This window comes from Sphaerodactylus townsendi, linkage group LG07 (genome assembly GCF_021028975.2).
Source record: "Sphaerodactylus townsendi isolate TG3544 linkage group LG07, MPM_Stown_v2.3, whole genome shotgun sequence".
In the NCBI taxonomy this organism is placed as follows: domain Eukaryota; kingdom Metazoa; phylum Chordata; class Lepidosauria; order Squamata; family Sphaerodactylidae; genus Sphaerodactylus; species Sphaerodactylus townsendi.
Window position 1 is genome coordinate 23,874,618 of NC_059431.1, and position 23,693 is coordinate 23,898,310.

Here is a 23,693-nt window from a genome sequence, read left to right on the forward strand (position 1 = left end):
CTGCTCTCCAGGCAACAGATTCACCTGGAGAAAATACATTTCACCCATTAAAGTCCCTCCCTTCTCCAAACCCTGCCCACCTTAGGCTCCACCTATAAAATCTTTGGGTACTTCCCAACCAGGAGCTGACCACCCTAATGTGCAATTATTTGCCTCAAGAAGACTTTTGTCTAAAGCTCCTCCCCCACTCTAAGATTTGATGATGACAAGAAGAAGAACAGAAGGAGGAGGAGGAGGAGTTTGGATTTATATCCCACCTTTATTTCCTGTAAGGAGACTCAAGATAGTTTACAAGCTCCCTTCCTTTCTTCAAAGTGGGGCTGAGAGAGTTCTGAAGAACTGTGACTAGCTCAAGGTCACCCAGCAGGAATGCAGGAGTGTGGAAACACATCTGCTTCACCAGATAAGCCTCGGACACTCAGGTGGAGGAGTGGAGAATCAAACCCCATTCTCCAGATTAGAATCTGCCTACTCTTAACCATTGCACCACACTGGCTCTCTAGGATTCCATGGACTCCACCTTCCAAAGCAGCCATTTTCTTCAGGAGACCTGATCTCAGTAGTCAGTTGTAATTTTAGGAGAACTTCAGGTGCTACCTGGACGTTGTCAACTTTATGCATTTGGATGAATGGTGCAGCATCTGATTTACACCTAGAAGGCAGCAGTATCTCCAGTTAAAAGGCTCAGTAGTAGGGGATGTGAGAGACCCCGGAGAACATAGGCAACACAGACTTTGTCTGACTCAGTCAAAGGCCACTTCATGTTTGCGTTCTTACCTATGCCTGCTTTGAGTCCCAGAATTGCAGCTCTTTGAACAGCCGGACCAGGCAGTCCATGAATAATGGTCACAATAGCATCCCTCGGCACTCTCAATTGTGGTGTGAAGCAGGATAAGGAAAAGCAAATTAACGTTTTTGTCCATAGCTGGAGGTAGGAAGCCCACGAATGTCTACAAAGCAACCATAAATGATAGTAATTACAACCACTCAAAATCTGTTTTTACAATATGACAAGCTTACGCACTGCTGTGAATAACTGAAGGCTGGATCCCATTGTGATAACTGTTTAAACTGCAATGCAGAATTTCTATGCCCCAGGGCCCAAACCCATATTAGTGATTATGCTGGGAACCTGTGATTGGCTCCCCCAACATGAAATTTAAGCTTAAAGAGTTGCTGTGGTGGGGAATGGAGAGATCAGGATTGTGGCAGTAGGAAGAGAGGGTGAACCCCTCCTTGGTGACATTTCTTGGATCAAAACAGCCCATGAAACTGCTTTGAGCTCCATTAGGGGGAAAATACAGGATATGTGCCTGTCTTTTTAAAATACAGAGGTTAGAAGTAGCATGGGAACAGATCAAGACAAGTACAGGGAACTGTCATGTGGGGAAGGATTAAAACCACAGCACTTTTTGAACTTTATTACAACTGCATTTCTGCACCCCAGCCCACATCCAGGGGCTTTTTTAGAAACCTGGGGACCAAATCTCAGATCTCCAGTGTCACATGTACACTGGTGTGTACTGTTGCGAAGAAGAAGAGGAAGAGGAGGAGGAAGAGGAGTTTGGATTTATATCCCCCTTTCTCTCCTGTAGGAGATTCAAAGGGGCTTACGAACAAAAGGGGCTTTCCCCTTTCCCCTCACAACAAACACCCTGTGAGGTAGGTGGGGCTGAGAGAGCTCCAAAAAGCTGTGACTAGCCCAAGGTCACCCAGCTGGCGTGTGTTGGAGTGCACAGGCTAATCTGAATTCCCCAGATAAGCCTCCACAGCCTCTAGCGGCAAAGCGGAGAGTCCATCCCGGCTCATCCAGATTAGAATGCACCTGCTCTTTAACCACCACTATGCCACTGCTGCTCCTTAGACTCCTGCGGGGCCTTTCCCCCACTTTCCCTACTGCCTGCCCGCTGCTGCGTGCTGCTCTGAGCGCTGGCATCCTAGCGGCAAGGCCCTAGCGTTGTCTCCGGTCCCCGACCAGCTCTATCTTGAGGTCATCAAAACGCCGTTTTTCGCCAGCGCCAGAGTGCCACGCCAGCTGAGCGCCAAAAGAGCTGACGCGAAAGCTGTCAGGCGACTCTTTGTTGCCGCCCCCTGGCGGTAGAAGTGCAGTGGGACCCCGCGCTACTTGCGGAGAGTAGCGTGGGGCTTAAAGTAAGTGGGGAAAGGGCCCCAGTGTCTATGGATGATGGATATTGAAGGGCAATTGTTCTCTATCTTTAACTAGAAGAACAAGCACATTAGTTTTGTGTAGGAAAAGACATTACAGATGAAATGAATACAATATACCGTAGACAGCTTTTAACCTTCAGTTACATGTAATGGAGGGTAATAGGGTTGCCAACTGTGAGGTAGGGTTTAGAGTTCTCACAAAATTATGACCAGTCTTTAGACCACAAAGATCAGTTCCCTTGGAGAACATGGCTTCTTTGGAGGTTAGCCTTATACCTGGCTGAAGTCCATCCCCTCCCCAAAACTTGTCCTTCCCAGTCTCCACCCTCAAATCTCCAGGAATTTCTCGACCTAAAGTTGGCAACTGTAATGTAAAGGGGGACACCACCCTGACTGGGGAACACAGACACTGACAGAAAGAAACACTGGAACAGATTTTAAACGAACAAAACTGAAAATGTTTATTTATGGCTTGACAGAGAGGCTTCTCAGGTGATTTGAGAGGTTTCAAAAGCTTGTCGGTTACAGAAGGCAAAACTTATTTCTTGAGATGTTAACTCACAGACACTAGATGGTCTCTGTTCCACACAACCCTTTCTCGTTCATATACCCCAAGTCTAAGTCTGGCAGGACTGGCACACACTAACCACCTCCACCCTAATAAATCTCCTACTCAGGCTTCTAAAATGCCTCCTTCCGGACTTCGGACTCTCCTGGTGACTGGGTTTTAGAAGACAGGGAATGATGAACTATGTCTGGAGCCTTTGGCAGGCTAGCTGCCGGGAGGCACCTGGCGGTTCACACTCCCCCCCAGACTCAGGGGCAGCTTCCACACACTCCCTCCAAGCTTCCTCAGTTTATTTCAGAAATCCTTCTCTTGTCAGGAGGCTGACAGACTGCCCAACTCTGCTCTGCTCTCTGACAGAGAACTCGATCAGCACTGCGCTTCCTCCTCCGGCCCTGTGGCATACTAGCCTGGCTCCTAGCTTTTGCCAAACGTTATTAGGACCTTTTTTCCACCCAATCAAGGTGGGGCTTCTACTGCTTATTGAGCCTTTTTTTCTCTTTTTTCTGGCTGTTGCTAAGGCGCTACTCCTTTGGCCTGCTGTCGCGGCTTCCCTTCCAGGGTGGGAGCAGGATTCGTATACAACAACCCTAACACTCCTAGGCCCTGTTTTTACCTGTGAAATGTTGGAAGAATTATGCTTGTAAATGCCAGATTCCACAACAGAAGAAAGAGAACCATGAACATATGAAACATTGACTTTTCCATATTTAACAATTAACATTTAAATAATGAACTTGCTTGCTTCAGAATTTATATAATTAGCAATCCTGCACTGACCTTTATATACATAGTTTAACATATTTTTTTAAAAAAAATTACCTCAGATTACAATAGTTCAAATATTTTTTGAAAGGACTGCAGGACTGCAGGGTTAGGGTGGCAGGGTTTGGGTAGCTTTGTCCTGTGCTTTCAGCAGCAGCCTGACACAGACAGAAATTCCTTTCTCACACTTCTCACATTTACATCTTTTCTTCAAAGAGCACAGTGAGACAGGCACGTAGATGGGCTTACCTCAATTGCTCCTCACAGCCACCCTTTGAGGTAGGCTGGGCTGCAAAAGAAGGACAGGCACAAGATCATCTGGAGCTTCACTGTCTAAGCAACGACTTGAACATGATTCCCACGTCCACCGCTAGTAACATTGGTCATTTCCCTACTTACCATCGACCCCCCCCTTTGCTGCGCGCTACTCTCAGAGCGCATCATTTCCGGTGCGCTCCCGGCCTTCCCCACAACCCTGCGCTCTGCGGGGGGGGGGGGGTCATCAAAAGGCGCCATTTTGAGGAGCACCAGGAATGCCGCGCGCTGAGGAGGCGTGAGAGCGGCAGCGTCGGGGCGGCTGCGTTGTCGCCACCCCTGTAGTGGGGAGTGCCGCAGGACCCCACCCTACCTGGCGAGAGTAGCGCGCAGCAGATGGTAAGTGGGGAAACAACCATTATCCCCTGGCTCATGCTGTGCATTTCCATACTAGAAAAAGTTTTGCCAGCTCACTTACTTTCAGTGCATCCAACTGTTGATAAAAACTGAGTAGGTCAAGAATAAAGAGACAGCTGACAACTTTAACTTGATTGTTCCATAAATAACAATTCTTCCAAAAATTTCAAAATTTGTCAGTTTAGATTCTAGCTTTTTTCATCTTAACTCCACTCTTATATTTCTCCATAAAAATTTGTTGCAAATCACCTCACAAAGAGCTTTCAGCAACTAGCTAGGGAAAGACAACAACCTGTGAAGCTTTCCTTATAGCCACTTAAACATTAGAATGAATACTTTACTTCAAAGGAGGAAAAATCATAACGAATACAGCTAGAATTACAGCATTCCTGTAATTGCTTCTCTGCCTTGAACAGTACCTTACAACACACACAACACCCCTCCAAAAAGATTAACCTCAGCACTATTTCATGCAGGTCTTAATTTCCGATAGAGTAGTGATCTTATCTTTTAGAAGAGCTGCGCTAAATACTTCTAAAGGCACCACAGTATAATTTCACAGGGGTAGTCATGCCACAGTGTAATCCTATGCATATTTATCTAGGAATGAGGGTAACTGAATATAACGGGACTCACTCTGAGTATGTATACATAGGCTATGCTCTGACTCACAAAAATTTATGCTGGAATAAATTTCAATAGCTCTGAAGGTGCCTCGGGGCTTCTGGCTGATTTTAAAGACGAACTGTACCCATGCATTGTAATCATAAGTCAAGCTGTATGTGCCAAAGTAGAAAGAACTTACTTTTGCAATCGGTGCAGAGGGTGATGGTATCCCCAGATGGCAAGCTGACGAATTAGATTCACACAAGGCCCCTGTGTGCAAAAGAAAGCACTTTTATGGAAGGCTACCTGCAACCTGAAGGCCAGCATTCACCACAGCACAACAGATCAAAGAATGTAAACTATGGCGCAACCCAAAAGGTTTTGTTTGCATTATATTAAAACATAACCAAGTAGGCAATCCAGTGCAGGCTGACTCAAGAGTAAGAATTAGTGAAATCACCGTGTTGATTTTCAAGTAAACAGGATTAGCACTTAGAGAAAATAATAGCCACTCATATATCAGAACCATAGTTGCATAGTTTACAGCAGCAAGGAAAGGGAGGAGGGGGGAGGTGAGCAATAAGCAAACTTGTTGCATCTCAAATAACCAGTCCAAACTAAAGAAAACATTTCTCTTAGCAGCTGCCAGCATGATGCAGTGGATAGGAGTGCCAGTCTCTTATCTAGTGAATGGAATTTGTTTACCTCACTCCTCCACATGAAGCCTGCTGGGTGACTCAGAGCCCAGCCTTGAACTGTGCCTCCCCCACTCCACATGGAATATGGGAGTGTGGGTGAAGTTCGATGGTGGCGGGCAGAGCTTCTGGGCTGCCTGACTTCCCTCCTTAAGCAGTACCCAGGGCAATAGCCCTGGCTTGCCCCATCCTAGTTACACCCTTGAGAGTAGCTAACCTCCATGTGGGACCAGGAGTTATCTCAGAATTTCACGCAATCTTGACTATCAGGATCAATTCCCCAGGTGACACAGTACCTTTGGAGGGTGAACTCCATGGCATCACATACCCCTGCTGAGGTGCTGTCCCTCCTACCCAAACTCTGTTTCCAGTCTCCCCAGATTTCATGAGCTGGAGCTGACAACTGCATTGTTTGTCCTATCTAGACTTGCCAACCTCCAGGTGAGGGCTGGAGATCTCCTGGAATTACAACTGATCTCCAGACTACAGAGATAAGTTCCTATGGGGGAAAGGGGGGAAAAGGCATTTTCTGAGAGCAGACCTGATGGCATCAAGCCCCTGCAGAGCTCCCTCCTTTCGATAGCCCTCCCTGGCAACCCTAGTCTTGCCTCAGAAGATAGCAAACATAACTATTTTCATCATACGCATTGTGGTGAACAAATTGCAGCGCTGTAAATGTGCTAGAAGTGGTTTCAAAACATAGCTGTCGCTTTCGAAGGCATTCTTTTTTCAACACACAAAAAATATGTACTGAAAATTCACTTCCAACATACTTAAAATTCTTTCTTTCCTTCATATTATGTCTGCCTTCACCTTATCATGGGATGCCTTTTTCCTTGCCTTGTGCCTTCCTTTTTAACAGCAGCACGCCAGTGAAGGATCTGCTAAGCTTGGGTGTGTTTGGGTGCTTTTAAAAGAATGGCAACAGACAAATAGCACCCCACTGGCTAGTGATTGAAAGATGCTTTGCGTTTGCAGATTGAACTTCCATTGATAAAGAGAAGAAATGTACGTAATTTTGGTGGACCTGATTGGGTGCAAAGATGGGCGTATAAATCTGGTATATATGCTGTCTGTTGAGAGTTTTGGGGGATGAGTTTCTGTGGTTTGGCAGTTTTTGCTTCTAAAATTTCACCCGCATCGATTGTTGGAAGTGAAGGACTACGCACTGTCTCTTAACCTCAGACTTCAGAGGAGGACTTGGCTACAGAGTCAGGCAGACAGAGAGATCATGACATTGGGCATCCTTTCTCTACTGCTCAGGCACTATCCCTTTGATCACTACTCTCAGGGGAACTTCTAGATTAGGAAACTACATTCACTCTATCCTATCCAGAAGTGGAGTTTTTGCAATAAGCATAATAGAGTAGTTTGAATATACAAAAAAGTGTGAGTTATTTTGTTTCTGGTACACGCAGATTGGATGGGACTGTGCTGCAACCCAAAAGCCTCTCTGCTAAATTATTGGATCAGGAACTAGGCTGGTCTTAAGGGACCACAATCCTTGAATTGCCAACAAATGTGGCTAGCATCTGTTTCTCAGAGAAACACATCTTATAGTGACATGCCTCTGAAGATGTCAGCCATTGATACAGGCAAAACGGTAAGAGAAAAAACTATCAAGCCAAAGCCAACAACCTAGAAAACCCTCAGTAGTCAGCTGATTCTGGCAGTGAAAGCCTCAAACAATACTTTGTATATAATATATGCTTGGTATACATGCTGAACTGTCCCTAGAAGCTAAAATGACGGAACTGAGGCTATCATACTTTGGTCACATAATGAGAAGATAAGTGTCACTCACTGGAAAAGAAAATCATGCTAGGAAACGTTATAGGCAGTACGAAAAGCGGAAGACCCAACATGAGACTCAATCAAGGAAGCCACGCCCCTCAGTTTACAAGACCTGAGCAAGCTGCTAACAACAGGACATTTTGGAAGACATTGATCCATAGGGTTGCCATGAGTTGGAAGCGACTTGATGACACTTAACACCAACACATATATGCTTTCATACAGAAATTAAAAGGTTAAAAAATCAATGCAAACTCCCCAAAATGAGAAGAGTAGTATAGTTCTGCCAAAGCAGCCAGGAGGAAACCCTGTGCACTGTGTGTATATCTGCTGAAGTTTCTTCTTCTCTTGTTCTTGGGCTATATTCCCCTTGAAGGGGTTACAGAGGCGTAGCACCAAGGGGACAGGGGGGTTTGACGTGGCCTTTTGAGGTGGGTGCTCCCTGCTACAGAAGAGGCATTCCAGGGGGGGTATTGGCGAGCGGGGACAAAGCATTCGGGGTGGGGTAGAGGAAGCGAGGGCATTCTGGGGGGGCTTGGGGAGGGGCATGTGGGTTGTAAACAGCGGCGCACCGGGTGCACTTCCCCCTTGCTCCATCCCTGGGGGGTTAACACTTCACCAAATAGCTTGATTTTGAGCATTTTCAGGTTTAAGTTTAATGAAACTACATTTAGGATAGAAAAGAGTGAAAGATAGCAGCAGCTGCCTTGCTAGCTAGGAAGCGTCTCTGCAACTAACTTCAGAGAGGGAGTTGGATATTAGACCTGAGAGTATCAGCCTAAGGACAGACAAGAGCTGACCACTTGCTCTCCCCCTGCTGGGTCTTCTCAGTTCCTTTGCAGATTAGACATTGCTACATCCAACATACATCCAGCCATCAAGCTGACTTATGGCAACCCCAGCAAGGGGTTTTCAAGGCAAGTTATGTTGGAAGTAGCCCTTGCTGTTAGCAAAGAAATTTGAAGATATCAAAGAAAACTGAACAGTTACTTGTTGGCAGTAATATAGATGCAGAATCTTTGAAGTGTGTTACGGTTCAAAGCAAGAATTGAGAACAGCAGCAATAAATCTGTTTGGCCAATTTAAGGACTGAATAGGGAAGAACTGAAGACCAGCTCTTAGAAGACTTTACAAGGGTTGTGAAAGTCTGTATAGTGGTTGTATCAGCTGACCAAAAAAAGCTATGGATTGGTGGCAGTTTATGCTACCATACGTGACAGAAGAGGATGATCCAGAAGGATATCTGACTATCTTTGAAAGGGCAACAATAATTCCCACTTATTTGACTAGGCCTCCAAAGAAGGCTTATGAAACCTTGACAGAGGATCAACCTAAAGATTACTGGAGATGTTAAGTATTTGTGAAGGTTGATCCTCATATTGATCCTTTAGGTTGATCCTCATATTGCCCCTCAGTTTTCCAAGAGGGGGAATGTCCCCAAGCTTTTGTCCACAGATTGAGTTGTCTTGTAAGCAAATGGCTGCAATCTAATCAGCGCAGGGCTTCTGTGGTGGCTGAAAAGGTAATCTTTGAGCTTTTCTACAGTCTTCTTTTCATTCTTGTGTGCCTATATTGCTTCAGATTGGTTTATTTCCCCCCCTTTTCTAAATGTGTTTTGCTTCCTCTAGTGGTGATTTTGATATTACATCTCAGTATCTCCAGTGTATTTCCCTCAATATGAAGGCAGCTATAACAATGTAATATCGAATCCACCACTAGAGGAAGTAAAACATGTGCTGAACCCCCGCCCCCCTCTAAGCAATACAATCGCACAAGCTATGAAGAGTGTGAAAAAGCCCTTGAACAGTTTGATATATTTTGCCACCTAGTGAAAGGCATGTGTTCGTGTGCATTGATGAGAATTACTCTACGAAAAATAGACGGAAAATCGCCAGGCTGCTCTGGATTGGGAAATACTTGGAGATTTCAGGAATGGAGCCTGAGGAAAGCATAGTTTGTTGAGGGAAGGGATTTCAGTGGGATATAATGGGCCTAGAGTCCATCTTTTGAAGTATTTGTTTTCTCCAGATGAACTGATGTCTGTCGCCTTGAGATCAGCTGCAATAGCGGGAAATCTCCAGTCACCACTTGTCGTTTGGCAACTCTACTTTAGGATCATGGGAAGTGCAGACAATCTTAAACTCTGGCAGTAGATTTTCTTTTGGAAAGCCAGACTTGCTGATGGTAACAGAAGCTCAAAGGAAAGGCTTTAGAGCAGAGGTGGGATCCAGCAGGTTCTCACAGGTTCCCGAGAGTAGGTTACTAATTATTTGTGTGTGCCGAGAGGGGGTTACTAATTGGTGATTTTGCCACATGATTTTTGCCATAGTTACGTCCCTCCTCTCAACAGTTGCACGCAGAACTTGAAGCAGTCTAGCAGTAGGTGCACCGGCATGCGTGGCAGCCTGCGCCTGTGTGCATTCGTTTCCTGCCCAAGGACCAGCGTAGCGGCTGCGTCCTTGCCACAGCCCCGCCCAGGAGTGCCCCGCCCCTGGAATGCCGGTCACGCCCCTGTCATGCCCTGCCCAGCCCCATTGGCGCTACGCCACAGTTTGAATCCCACCACCTGTTACTAAATTTTTTGGATCCCATCACTGCTTTAGAGTAGTCTGTGTCCATGCCATGAATCCCATGGTAATATAGAACAGAGAGGGACAAGAAAGGCCAACATGATCCAGAATGAGCTATCTTCAGAATTCTGAGCGGGAGTATCTTTCACCATACCTTGTTTGTTTATGCTAAGCTGGGACATCCCCTTTTCCTGGCAAGCACTGATTGCGCTAATGAAAAAACTGAAACTGACCTTTAATATATTTGACTGGAAAATGTAGCTGGTGAAATCCTGGTTTCCTCATTTAATGAGTCAGCTTGGTAGGAAAAGCCTTTTTTTCCCCTGCAAGCATTGTTTGTGCTAATGAGAAAACCAAAACTGACCTTTCCTATATTTGACTGGGAAATGCAGACTGGTGAAATCCTGGTTTCCTCATTTAATGAAACAGCTTGGTAGGAAAAGCCAGTGTCTGAAGGCCAGGAGGAAAAAACCCTGCAGGTGACCAGAATGGGGAGAAGGGAGGTAGAACCTGCCGTGACAGAGAGCAGCATAGCTCTGGAGCCTGGAGCCAAAACAAAGATTTGTTATGCCAGCTTGCTCTAAAAGGTAAAAGCAAAGTACTGGTTTAGCAATGAATGGCATTGCACTAGGTGGTTTCTGAAGCTTATTGACAGTCTGTGAACATGATGCAAATGCAGCTTATGAGAATAACTACAACTAATGGAACATGATGGGCCAAAAAATGGACTGATTTCTAGCAATAAGATGTGAAACCAGTGGGTCTCTTGAAACACAAACCAGTCCTAAAACCATGAAACACAAACACAGTGCTAAAATCTTGGACCTTGACCTAAAATCATCTCAGAGTTTATAATGGTACTTGGGTCAACCTCAACCCCAGTTCCCTGCTTAGATAAATCAGCAAACTAAATGCATGTCTCTAATTTTTTGTTTGCATTCAGTCTGTACCATTCTGCATGGGGGAAATACAGTTAGATATCACCTAGCATTAATGATCTACTATATTTTTAGTGTGTTGCTCCTTTAAGGAACTCAGGATGGCCTACAAAGTTCTCTGTTTGATCTCCCCTTTGATTCCCCCAATGGTCCTAGGCTCAGGAGGAGTGTGATGGGCAGGGATGCCAACCTCCAGATGGAACCCGGGGATCTCCCAGAATTACAGCTCATCTCAAGACTACAGAGGTCAATTCCCCTGGAGAAAATGGGAATGTTTTGGAGGGTAGACTGTATGCCACTGTGCCCCAGTGAGATCCCTGTCCTCCCCAGGCTCCATCCCCCAATCCCCAGGAGTTTCCCAACCTGGATCTGGAAACCCTACCCATCCATCCCCCACTAATGGGCAGGGGAGGAACCTGGCAGTCCTAGAGGTGGACAGGTTACCAAGTGAGTTTCATACGTGGAAGCAGCACCTTTACCCAGCATTTTTACCCCTCCAGTCCTAGTTGCTGTGTCCACTTTACTCACTGCCTTTCTAGGCCCACTTATGTATTTGAGACCCAGGGGAAGATTTTTTTTAAAAAAATGCTTCGTATTGGACTTTTGCAGGTGACAGAACCCCTTGCAGGTAGTTAGAAGAAACAGCCAAGAAATTGCCTTCCACACTCAAGTGTCCACTATTGACTAGCCAGGTTTGAGAAATTGGTTCCCAATACATCAGCTCACACTATAGTCAGTCAAGCCTGGAGATTCTTCTGGAAATTTGGATCCTGTTTTCTTCTCCTCAAAGGAGTATGATGCCATACAGACCATTCTCCAAACCAGCCACTTTTTCCGTCATCTGGATATCAGTTTTACTTCTGGGAGATCTCCAGACCCCTGTTGGAGGTTGGCAGCCCTATCAAGAGCTGGGCTATAAGGTGCAGTGAGCCTTCTGTGCCCTCTTGCTGGCATGAGGTACCCGTTCTATTGCCCTCATGTGCTCTCCTGCTGATAGTGACTGGTGACTAAATGGAACCTCCACATTTGGAGGTAATAAACCACTGAAGGAGACAACATCAAGGAAAAGCCTCAGATGCAATGTCCTGTTGTAACACCTCCAGAGGAACTGTTTGGCTTCTGTGTGAGACAGGATCCTGGACTAGATGGACCCCTAGTTTGATCCAGTTGGTCTCTTCTTAGATTGGGAGCCAGTACTCTGCCATGCAGTGGCGTAACACCCAGGAGGCAGGGGGACATCTTGCACTGGGCAAGTGCCAGTGTGGGGATGTCCGGGCACGGGCGGAGCGATAGTAGCCGCCCCCGCGCCCAGACTGAAGCCGGCGATCCTGAGGCCGGCTGGGCAGGGGGGTTCCTCGGGACCGGCGTGGAAATGCGTCGAAGTTTCGACTTGAGGATGCTTCAAAGAAACGAAGCTCCATAGCTCCGTAGCTCCAGCCGCATCCGGAGCGCAGCTGAGCCCGATCGGCTCGGCATGGATGCGCTGCAGCTGGGCAGGGGGAGGGTTTTGAGTCTGGGAAGGGGATTTAAGGGAGAGCAAAGGGAAGCTCAGGAGCTGCCACTGCAGCAGGGTGACGTGGGAGGGGTGTGGAGTGATGGAAGGGCCAGACAGCTCGTGAGGAGGATGCATTGGGAGGGTGTGCCAGGGGCACCTCCCGTCAGGCAGCAGTTGCTCGTCCAGTGAGGCAACTGGGTGTGGCACGTCAGCTGTCTAGCCAACTCTAGCCGTTAGTGAGGCAACTGCGGCGGGGCGGGGCCTGAAACGCAGGGGGGGGGTTAGGGAAGAGACAGCTGGAGAAGCCAGAGGGGGCAGCCTTCAACACCAGGCACCCTGTGGGCTAAATTGTTTCTTGGCCCCTTGGGCCAATTGGAAAAGAACATCTCTGGGGAGGACAACAGAAGGGATTTTTCCTCTTTATCTCTGCTAAGTATGAAAGCAGATTTATTATGTCAGATTAATTTTGAGGATATGATCAAAGACTTTGCAATTAAAAATACAGGAGAAAGCTTTTGCAGTATACAGTTGTAAGTAAGCAACAATAAACATTATTATTTTGCATCCTTGTTCGTGTAAGTTAAAAACAGGTGTTTTGTTTCATACAAATAATCATGTTTATTCATTAGAATATAAAGCTATTTCACAGTTTACTATTGTTTTTATTTTGAATTACATATACAGTACATGGAGGTACCATAATTTTTTCAGTGCTTAGGACCTCAAAGGTCTTAATCTGGCCCTGATTGGCTGTTATGCATGTCTTCTTCCACCCTGCTCTGGAGTCAGGAAAATATTATGCAAATGAAGGCTTACTGAACTGAACTGAGTCAGGAAAAAAAAATCCTCTGTAGTGGCACAGTACGGTGCCACCCTTATTCCTGACTTGAGCTTTTCCCTTCCCTTTTATGCTGGAAGAAAAGGAGAAGAAGCCCATTTGAACATCTACAGCTGTGTACTTCCTGAGAGGTTAGCTAGAATGATCAACATGATGGGCTTGCCGAGAGACTTGGGGACACAATTATCTTTCTCAGCATCCAAAGAAACATGTCGGAAGACTGTTTAAGCACTAAACATCCAGAGAGGGGGAGTTTAGATTATGTAGCTAAGTGTTTTTATTTTAACCATGCACCTGGTGTATTCACTGAACAAAAGATATGAATATTACTTCAAGAAACAATAAAGCAACATGGAATTGTTACCTGGGGACTTCTGGAAAGGGCTGTTTTGACTTTCAACTAAGACTGGCTGCTGCTGTCCAGCTAGCTAGTGGTTTTTCTAAAATAAAATTTCATAGGGCGAGGTGTTGAAGGGGGTGATTCAGCATGCCTGGACAATGGCAGGGGGTGCTACCATATTAACCACGGCCATCTTTAACACATGGGCACACCGGGCAGTTGGCCAGGAGCTCCACAACGAAAAGGGCTCCATGCTGGTCTATGTATTTTGTGACTTGCTGTCAATACATAAATAAACACTGTACTGTACTAAACTATGGATCAGCTTTGCAGCACAATGGGGCAGCAGTGTTTGAACTGGCTTTCTTAAATGTCTTAAATGTTTGTGCTGAACACTTGGTTAATAATAAATAAGGCATAGTAAGAACATAAGAAAAAAACTGCTGGATCAGACCAGAGTCCATCTAATCCAGCACTCTGCTACTTGTAGTGGTCCACCAGATCCCTTTGGGAGCTCACATGCAGGATTTGACAGCAATGGCCTTCTGCTGCTGCTGCTCCCACAGTAATTTCATACTGTGTCATCTCCGTCTGTATGGTTTATCAACTGAGTATCAAATGTTGAATTTTTTTAAATGTTTTTCATGTTATATTGTTCAAATGTTTGTGCTGATTAATCTTTGCTTTACATAATGTTTTTTTTGGGGGGGGGATGTTTAAACACTAATTTTGTTGGAAGTACCAATAAATATATATTTTAATTGACCAGTTGCATTTTTATTCCTGTGAGTGGTTGTATAGGCAATGGGCTTTAGTCCACTGCTTTGCTCAGGGGGCTATGATGCTGTTAAGACAGCCCTGATATTAACCAAATATCCCAATATGGGGATCTTTATTGGTACTGAATGGAAACTTACTTCACTTCACTTGTGGATCTATAAAGTTTAAGGCTACTGTGCACTGCTGAATTAGAAAGATCAGATGACCTTTTTTGCTATGAGATGGTGAGGGAATGGCCACCACCAGGAACAGAGTGGATGTGCCTCTTATGCTTCTCCTATGAGTGCAAGTAAAAAGGATAGAGGCAGTGGGTTGTGTCAGTAGAAGAGTTAACAGATGGAGTTATTGGTGGTGGTGGAAAGTTCTGTCAAGTTGCTGCTGCGTTGCGACAAACTGGTAGGGTTTTTCAAGGCAAGAGATTAATTGAGGTGGCTTGCCATTGCCTGCCTCTGCACAACAACCCTGCCATTTCTTGATGGTCTCTCACTCATGTACAAGGCTGACCCTGCTTAGCTTCCAAGCAAAATGAAGCACAGCAACAAGGGGGGTTCCAGAAAAATGATCCCCTTCCCCCTTTTCTGCTGACACAAACCTTGAGCAGTAAGGGAAGAAAGGGATGATTTTTACCTGATTTCCCCTCTTGTTGCCCCAACTCCCACTTTCCTTGCTAGGTTTGCCTGATCCACAGACGTTCTGAACTGTTTGGGCAAACAGAAAGTGGGGAAAGATCTGCTCTACCAGCTGTTTTTGGGAACTCTTCTACTGGATCCAACTCATATGTGCACAGGGAATCAGGGAGCAAAGAATTCTAAATACCTCTTCTTAGGTGTGATCAAGGTAGTAAAATAGAAATGGGAAGCAGAACCTAACAATATTATTTTTGCATTGTAGAAAGCAGTTCCTACCAAATCCCCCTTCAGAAAGGACTCCAGATGGGCTGGAAATGACTCAGCAGGGTTTTTTGTATGCAGGACCCCTATTATGAACAGCACCTCCCAAATGTCAACAGATCCACTGTCGGGACTTTGATGTCTAGCGCAATGAAGTAATGTTTGCAATGGTTTCTGTAACATTTGGCAAGCAATTTGTTTTGGCTGAATCCCTGGGGGGAAGGGTGAAAGAGAGAAATCGCCGAAACAATAAACATGAGATGCATGCAAAATGTACTTTCTCGTGAAGTTATTTAACGGATCCTTAATTGCTCCCAAAATGTCATGACTCTAGAGAGTGGGGAGCGTGCACATAAGACCAGTTTGCTGGTATACTTTTTTGGTTTACAAACTATTTTCTTTTTGCATAGGTCAGTACACAGAAATCCTTGCCATGTCTATGGAAGGGACAAGCCATTTCAGCCACCTACTACCAGGGAATGGCCATCACATTTTGCCATCAGAAGGAGTAAAGACAGAGATAGGGCCAAACTGGATGAAGACTGGAGACCTGGGACATTATTTGAGGTCTCTAACTCTAAGGCTACCTTCCACACTACTGATGCTCTGGGGCATCAGCCTGTGGGTTGCGAAGCCTCTGAAACGGAGTTGCCGACCCTCCCTGATGGGTTATTTTGCCCTTTCCATCCTTCTTTTATTTTCTTTCAATGGGTCAACTTCTCCAAATCCAAATCCAAATCCAAAACCTTTATTAGGCATAAAACCGGTGTGTGTCAAGAATTCCAAATACACAGGGGTAATGCTATATAGAGGCAGCCCTGGGCAAACTGTAGCCCTGGGCAAAACCTGAGTTGGATGCCCCCCCCCAATGGGCAGCCACTCCACCACGACCAAATTTCTTTTGCATCAGGACATATGGTGCCTGCAGGGGAGTGCATTTTTTAAACATATATCAGCAATTCACAATTTCTAGCATATCATCAGGAGACTGTCCTTATGCTACTCTCGATTTTTTGTAAGGTTTGGTTCAAGGAGTCTAAAGTTATGGCTCCCAGCAAGGTGTTGCCCCCATCCCCCATTGTGTCCAATGGGAGCTAATAGGAGATGAGGGCTACAGTTTTGAGGGTCCATAACTTTGGCCCCCCTGAACCAAACTGCACCAAACCTGGGAGGTGCCATCATCTCCAGATGATACCCTGAGACAATTACTGGTGCCGAGTAGCATCCAAAAATGCACCCCCTGCAGGGAACATCCTTAGGAATTTGCCCAAGAATCTTTGTTCTGCATTGAGTTTTCTTGCATTGCTTTCAATGGGGGGTTGCAGGCTGTGGGGGCACATTTCTGAAGGCAGCCAGTCTCAAATCCTTCAGGGATCTTCATCAGGGAGACTTCCCTTAATGATATTCTCCCCAAGTTTGGTGCAGTTTGGTTCAGGGGGGCCAAAGTTATGGACCCTCAAAACTGTAGCCCCCATCTCCTATTAGCTCCCATTGGAAACAATGGGGGATAGGGGCACCCCCTTTGGGAGTCCATAACTTTGGACTCCCTGAACCAAACCCCACCAAACTTGGGGGGTAGCATAAGGACAGTCTCCTGATGATATGCTGAAATTCTGGTGCCGCTAGCCTAAAATCCGCGCCCCCTGCAGGCCAAAAATGGAAAACCACTAAAATACCCAAAAACGAACCCAGCATTTTGATGCCCCCCACAAGGTGATGCCCTGGGCAGCTGCCCACCTTGCCCAATGGGCATTACGCCAGTGCAAATACAATAAGAAGATCATTATTGCACAACTTGCAGTACACAGAGTAAAAAATATAGCAACAGCTTCAGAGATCTCAATATTAGAGTTATTTAGAAGCTTAGTCATTTTTATCTTATCAGAAAGGAGCATAAATCCTGTTGGTAATACAGTTCTTAAATCAGTTCTGATGTTGTTGTATTTTGAACAGTGAAGCAGAATATGAGAAAGTGAATAGGGTCAACTTCTCACATTCTCATCTCATCTTCCCTCTTCATTTTGGTTTCTCAGGTTGGGCACTATAGAAAATGGAATGTTGGAATAGATTGGTGCCAAGGTCATAGTTTGCTTAGGGCACCAGAAAATATAGAGCCAGCCAGCCAGCCTTGGATTAATCACTGCACAAAGCAAATTTGAATTTGTTGGTCGCTGTATTGAAAAGATTTGGAACCACTGCTCTGGGGTTAATGCAAAGACATTTGCGGCCACATCAGAGTTCACATAAAAGTGCACCCCAGATATTATCCTTTGTTGTTCCTTTTTAGCTGCTATTTTCTTCCCACCAGATCTCAGAAGATAAGCAGGATCAGGCTTTCCAGAGTCGCTTTGTAGACAAAGGCATTGGCAAACCACCTCTGAACATCTCTTGCGTTGAAAATCCCACAGGATCACCATAAGTCAGCTGTGACTTGATCGCAAGTTACGCATGCACCACTGGAGAACTGAAATAGCACAGCCACTATCAGTGTTTAAAAGGACCATCTGGTGGTGACGTGGGGGAAGTGGTGTGTGTGAAGGGATGACAACATTTCACCAACATCAACAGGAGGCTGAAAAAATATACACCATTTGGAATAGCTCCACATGGGAACAGGATATAAACATACTGCCCCATTCACATCCTCCATGTATTCCTTAGTTATGTGCATTGAAGAGTTCACCTTTGTTTAATGCAAAGACTTTGCTTATAAAGTTGATTAGTGTGTGATAGTTGGGGAAAGGGATGGTGACTTTGATCACCGTTCTTCTATGTTTTTACTACACATAAGCTCCTGTTTATAGGCCCAGTAATCGGAAATTTTGTACTGTGGAGGCTTGAGGCTACATGGGGTTGGTTCAGAGGAAATCAAATACTGAACAGACTGAGCTCAACAGAGTTTAATACATTTAAAAAGTTATTTGACTGAAATAAGCCTTATAATGAAACAAAACAATATTTTGGGATTTAAAAAATAAATGCCTAACATTTACCAGAGGGTTTTTTTTAATGCATGCTTTCCCATCTGCATTGTGTGATAACACACTTGGACTGCAGTCCTTCTGGAAAGATCGTAAAGTGGATTTGGGAAACATAAATGAAAATGTTTAAAAGTTTAAAAGGAAAGAGAACGATAACTGTAATCTGCCCTAAAAGGGCTTTAACATCATGGGGATATTACAGTTCTGATATTACAGGACCATGTAGGATCAATGTTACTGTCCCCCATGTAGCACTCATCCAAGATGGAGGGCTGGGAGCTGTACAGCTCTAATCCTGTTTATAAATTTGTAGATTAAAAAACAGGGATGAATTTTAATAGTCTCGTGGCTTTCGGCCTTTCCTGTATGATAGTTTGCTTGTCCTCCATTATTGATTGAGGTTAGGGACAACCTCCAGGTGAGAGCTGGAGATCCTCTGGAATTTCAGCTCCTGTCCAGCCATACAGAGGTCAGTTGCCCTGGAGAAAATGGATGCTTTTGGAGGGTGGACTCTATGGAGTTAGGTACCACACTGGGGTCTCTGTCCTCCCTAGGCTCCACTCCCAAATCTCCAGGAATTTCCCAATCTGGAACTGGCAACCCTACCTCCCCATGTCCTACTGGTGATTAAGGGAGACCTTGCAACCCTAAACCTCTTAAATCTGGCAGTAGTCCTATTAAAACCAAAGGCACTCCATCACTCTTCAATCAGGTCCTCAAGGTTAGTGTCAGAGGTGGGATCCAGCAGGTAGGTTGCTAATTATTTGTGTGTGCCGAGAGGGGGTTACTAATTTGTGATTTTGCCACGTGATTTTTGCCTTAGGTACACCCCTCCTCTCAGCAGTAGTGCGCAGAACTTGAAGCAGTCCAGCAGGAGGTGACCAGCATGCGTGGCAGCCTGCGCCTGTGTGCATTCATTTCCCACCCAAGGACCGGTGCAGCGGCTGCATCCTTGCCACAGCTCCGCCCAGGAATGCCCCGCCCCTGGAATGCCCGGCCATGTCCCCATCGTGCCCCGCCCAGCCCCATTGGCGCGACGCCACAGTTTGAATCCCACCACCATGGGAACCTGTTACTAAAATTTTTGGATCCCACCACTGGTTAGTGTGGAAAGGAATTAGGTGAACCACATCTACCATTTTTATAGACTTCTCCGTGTCTTATAGTCATGGATTCTGAGCAGTTGAAAACAGGGCAAAATGAAGGCAGGCCCTAGTTTGCCAAAGCAGGATGCCTGGTTGCTCAGTAAGACAGATAGAGTAAGGAAGCATAATGTGACCTTTTCTGGCTAGCTTGATCAGTCACTCTGAAGTTCCTACCTCTGTGCTAATATGGGTTGCATGCTCAGCCAATCCGCCTGTATGTTTAACGATCCCTTTATGTGTTCCGCATGTATGGACAGTACGTGTGTCTCCGCCCACTGGAAGATTAGGACCGCTTCCCTCTGGAGCATTCTGGATTTGGAACCGCCCTGTCTGTTTAGATACGTTTTGGCGGCTACGTTGTCTGTCCGTACCAGGATGTGAGTTCGTTGTAACTGACGTTGGAAGTGCTGCAGGGCTAGTCGGATAGCTCTCAGTTTCAATACGTTGATGTGGAGTTGGGGTTCCGCCTTGGACCATACCCCTTGGATGGGAACACTCTCCAACGTTGCGCCCCAACCGATCATGGTCCAGTTCCTGCATAACACCTCATCAAATTGACCTGCATTGCAGTTTAATGTCCAAGATTAATTAAAGAGATAGCTAGCATTTGCTTGCCTTGTTTCTCATGTCAGTTGTACCACCTGTGCGTATCTCTTCGGAACACGTATCAGCAATAGGTTTCATTCTACTCAGCAATAAGTTTCATTTTTTTTCAATGGTGCTTACTCCCAGGAAAAGGTTGTTAGGACTGCAGACTTTGTTGCTTAAAAGAAAACAGGTGAATTTAAAGGTCACCTGGAAGTAAAAGGGAGTTCCTAAACATCTGTTTATTGAAAAGAGGCAGCATTTGCAAGGAAGAATCAGAGGATGAGATCATGAGAAAATGGCCAAACCTGCCCCTACCGGAGTTGCCAACTCCTGGATATGTCAGGGAAGGGCTGGGGAGAAAGAGGTATGGAAGAAGAGACACCTCAGCCATATATCATGTCATAAAGTGACTCTCTAAAAGAAGCCATATCTTCCAGGAGGACTGATCCGTATAGCCTGGAGCTCACTTGTAATTTGAGGAGATATCCAGGCTAGATAAAAACCAAATCACAAAAACCCTCAAAAAAGCCTTATCAAATAGCCAGTCCAAATTGCCTGGGAGCCGATAAAGCTGAATATGATTCGGCTTTACCAATTGAGAGAGCTTCAACTGAATGCTGGAGTTTAGTATTTCGTTGAAACAATCTCTCTCTCTCAGTCCCTGCAGTTTAACAATGGCTCTGTCTCATTGATCAGGGGAAGCCGCTTTGCAGTTTCAAAGAAACTGGACCTGCTCAGGGGCCGTTTCCTTACTCACCTTTTGTGGCGCGCTAGTCGCTCCAAGTAACGTGGGTTCCAGCGGCACTCCCCACTACTGGAGCGGTGACAACGCAGCCACCCCGATTCTGCCGCCCTCGCGACCCCTCAGCGTGCGTCATTTCTGTTCCTGTTTGGAGCAGCGCCTTTTGGGAAACCCCGCGCGACTACCTGCAGTGGGGAGCGTGACTACATGCTCAAAAACACCCAAATCTTACAAAACCGTTTTGCCTCTGCTTTTTTTTTTAAGTGCAGAAACGGCCAGGAAGAGCCCAGCATGAAACAGTAGGCTTACTTGGAGGGGCGGTGGTCCAGTTTGGCTCCACTTCCAAAGCCCACCTGACTTTGGAGGCAGAACTTGGGAGCAGAGCCAGCAGTATAAAGCTGGACACACACGCCTAAGCAAGCCTGCAGTTTGACACTGAGCTCTGCCTGACCAGGTCCAGCTTCAAACTGCAGGATCCTGCTCCTCCCTCAGGGGCTTTCCCCACTGACAGAGTTGAACTGGTTTCTACCTAGGTTTGCCTCAGTGAATCCCCACTGCCACCGAGCTCAACATTGTTTTGTCTCAGCCACCCACCCACCCACCCCCAGAACTGTGACATCCTTGTCGCAGTTATGAACTACACTTTTCTGCCGGAACAAGGTCGATACCACTTTGAAGCTTCGAAGTGGGGAAGCATTGAAACGACACCTCATCCGTTCAACCAATCACAAGCCGCTTTTGTGGCATGCGCAGAATGGGAGAGTCGTGGCGGGCAGAAAGCGCATGTAACTGTAAACTGTAAACTGTAAAAACTGTAAAAAAAAAAGAACTTTCCCGTTTCCCACCGTAACACAAGGGCCAATCACGATCGAGCAGCGAAACAGGCACCAAGATGATCCCACCCACTTAGCTCGGTTCCAGGGGGCCAACTCAGTTGCTGTGGGGACAGCCTGGAATCGCCCTCCACTGAAGGGAACTGAGTCGACCTTAGCTCCCTTCTGTAGTGGGGAAAGCTCCTCAGTTTAAAGCTGCACCCAGTTAGCAGAGCCGCCATTAAACTGCAGGGGCTAAGAGGGAAAAACAGTCCCTGCAACTGGACTCCAGCGATCAGGTAAAGCTCCCTTCCCCCTACTCATTTCCCAAGAAGCTGCTTCTCAAGTCCAGTAGAGAGAACCGAAGTTTTCAATTTCAGTGTTTTTAGCCTGCAACATTCAGTAAAAAGCAAAATAAAGATGAAGAGTATTGTCTTTATTTGGCTCTACTGGAAAAAAAATCTTGGTTTTAAAAACCAGAACCTGACATTTACCAAGCACAATTGTTTTTGCTCAGTCCTAGTCTAGTTATTGGCAACCCTTGCTCCTACTCATTTATTTTCCTCAGCCAGAATCCCTTAGCTGATCTTATTGCCCAACTCTTAGACTAAAAGGAAGAAATTTTCGGGGGGCAGAGGAGCATGAAACAACCTGTCTGCTTGTTGGTCCTCCTTCCCCTGCAATTCTGCTCTTGCAGCATCTGTAGAAAATGTCGAAGAGAAAAATAAAAGGACATTGATCACAATGTAGGAGGGTGGTGGAGTCTCCTTTTTTGGAGGTTTTTAAATAGAGGCTGAATGGCCATCTGACAGGAGTGCTTAGACTGTGTGTTCCAGTGTGTTGCAGCAGTGGCGAAGTGGTTAAGAGTAGATGAATACTAATCTGGAGGAACGGGGTTTGATTCCCAGCTCTGCTGCTTGAGCTGTGGAGGCTTATCTGGGGAATTCAGATTAGCCTGTGCACTCCCACACCCACCAGTAGGGTGACCTTGGGCTAGTCGCAGCTCTACGGAGCTCTCTCAGCCCCGCCCACCTCACAGGGTGTTTGTTGTGAGGGGGAAGGGAAAGGAGATTGTAAACCCCTTTGAGTCTCCTACAGGAGAGAAAGGGGGGATATAAATCCAAACTCCTCCTCCTCCTCCACCTCCTCCTCCTCCTCCTCCTCTTCCTCTTCTTCTTCTTCTTCTTCTTCTTCTTCTTCTTCTTCTTCTTCTTCTTCTTCTTCTTGTATGGCAGGGGATTGGACTGGATAGCACGTGTGGTCTCTTCCAATGCTATGATTCTATGTATGTCTACACACAATTTTGATAGGTTCAGTGAAGTTTCTCTGAGGATTTAAAAAAATATATCTCATTTAAAATACAGAACGTCTTGGTTACACAACTTGCAGGAATCCAAGAGCAGCCCCCAGAAGGCAGCTCTCATAAACAGGATGGGTCTCTTGAAACATTTCTCAATCGCTGCTGGAAACTAAAGTCCACTTTGCTCTTTGAATAAGCGAGTTACAGATTTACAGATGCAGAAAAGACATTTTGAGTGCTTGTTATTCTCTCTCTCTCTCTCTCTCTCTCTCTCTCCAATTTCTTTTTCAATTCTCTTCAGTGTCTGAACACTTTTCAATTTTTTTGCCTGCAAGGAATTCAGCAGAAGGAGACGGCATTCTGTCTGCTCCTGTATTAATACTACCATGAGGGGGAAATGTCAGAAAAATTACCAGTCCAATTTTCAAAAAGGTATTGCCGTATACAATTTAGAAAGCTGCTTTCCAGGGGGGAAATTATAGGGTTGGGTTAAACAGGTACCTTAACAGAAAGCTCAAGATACTGCATATGGATTAAGTCATTGAAAGAACTCCCACTTTTCCATAGTTAATGTGCACCTCTAGCTTATTTAAATTTTATTGTAAATCACATATAGCATCTGAGTTACTTCTGTACAACTGTCGGATTCCCTATTATGTTGGATGTTGATTTGATGCATTTTGAAAACATTCTGGAAACAATATAAGGCCATCACTATGATCTACCAGGCTCTTGTGGGAGCCACAGTGCTGGACTAAATGAGCTTGTTTTGATCCAGTAGATCATACTTTTATGCTTCTTTTGTATTGCTTGAAAAAGCTATACATATTTATTGCTTCGTTTAGAACATTTTCCTTCTCCTACCCAAGGAGACTTAGAAAATAAAAATAATAAAAACATTAAAAGCATTTTTTTAAAAAAAAAACAAACCCAGCATAAAAACAGATCATACAAACAGCAGGGCCACGGGTCGCATGAAGATATTAAATAACATTGGGGAAAGGATGG

At 45.5% G+C, this 23,693-nt stretch overlaps 1 protein-coding gene across 1 annotated transcript in view; it reads right to left on the minus strand.

Moving 5' to 3' along the window:
• The window catches only part of LOC125436859 (complement component C6-like), a 36,565-nt gene extending 35,642 nt beyond the window's left edge, over positions 1-923 (minus strand). Inside the window, exon 1 of the mRNA XM_048504196.1 lies at positions 778-923. Coding sequence (XP_048360153.1) covers positions 778-923 — 146 coding nt within the window. The remainder of the gene's footprint in view (positions 1-777) is intronic.
• Between the last annotated feature and the right edge of the window lie 22,770 nt (positions 924-23,693).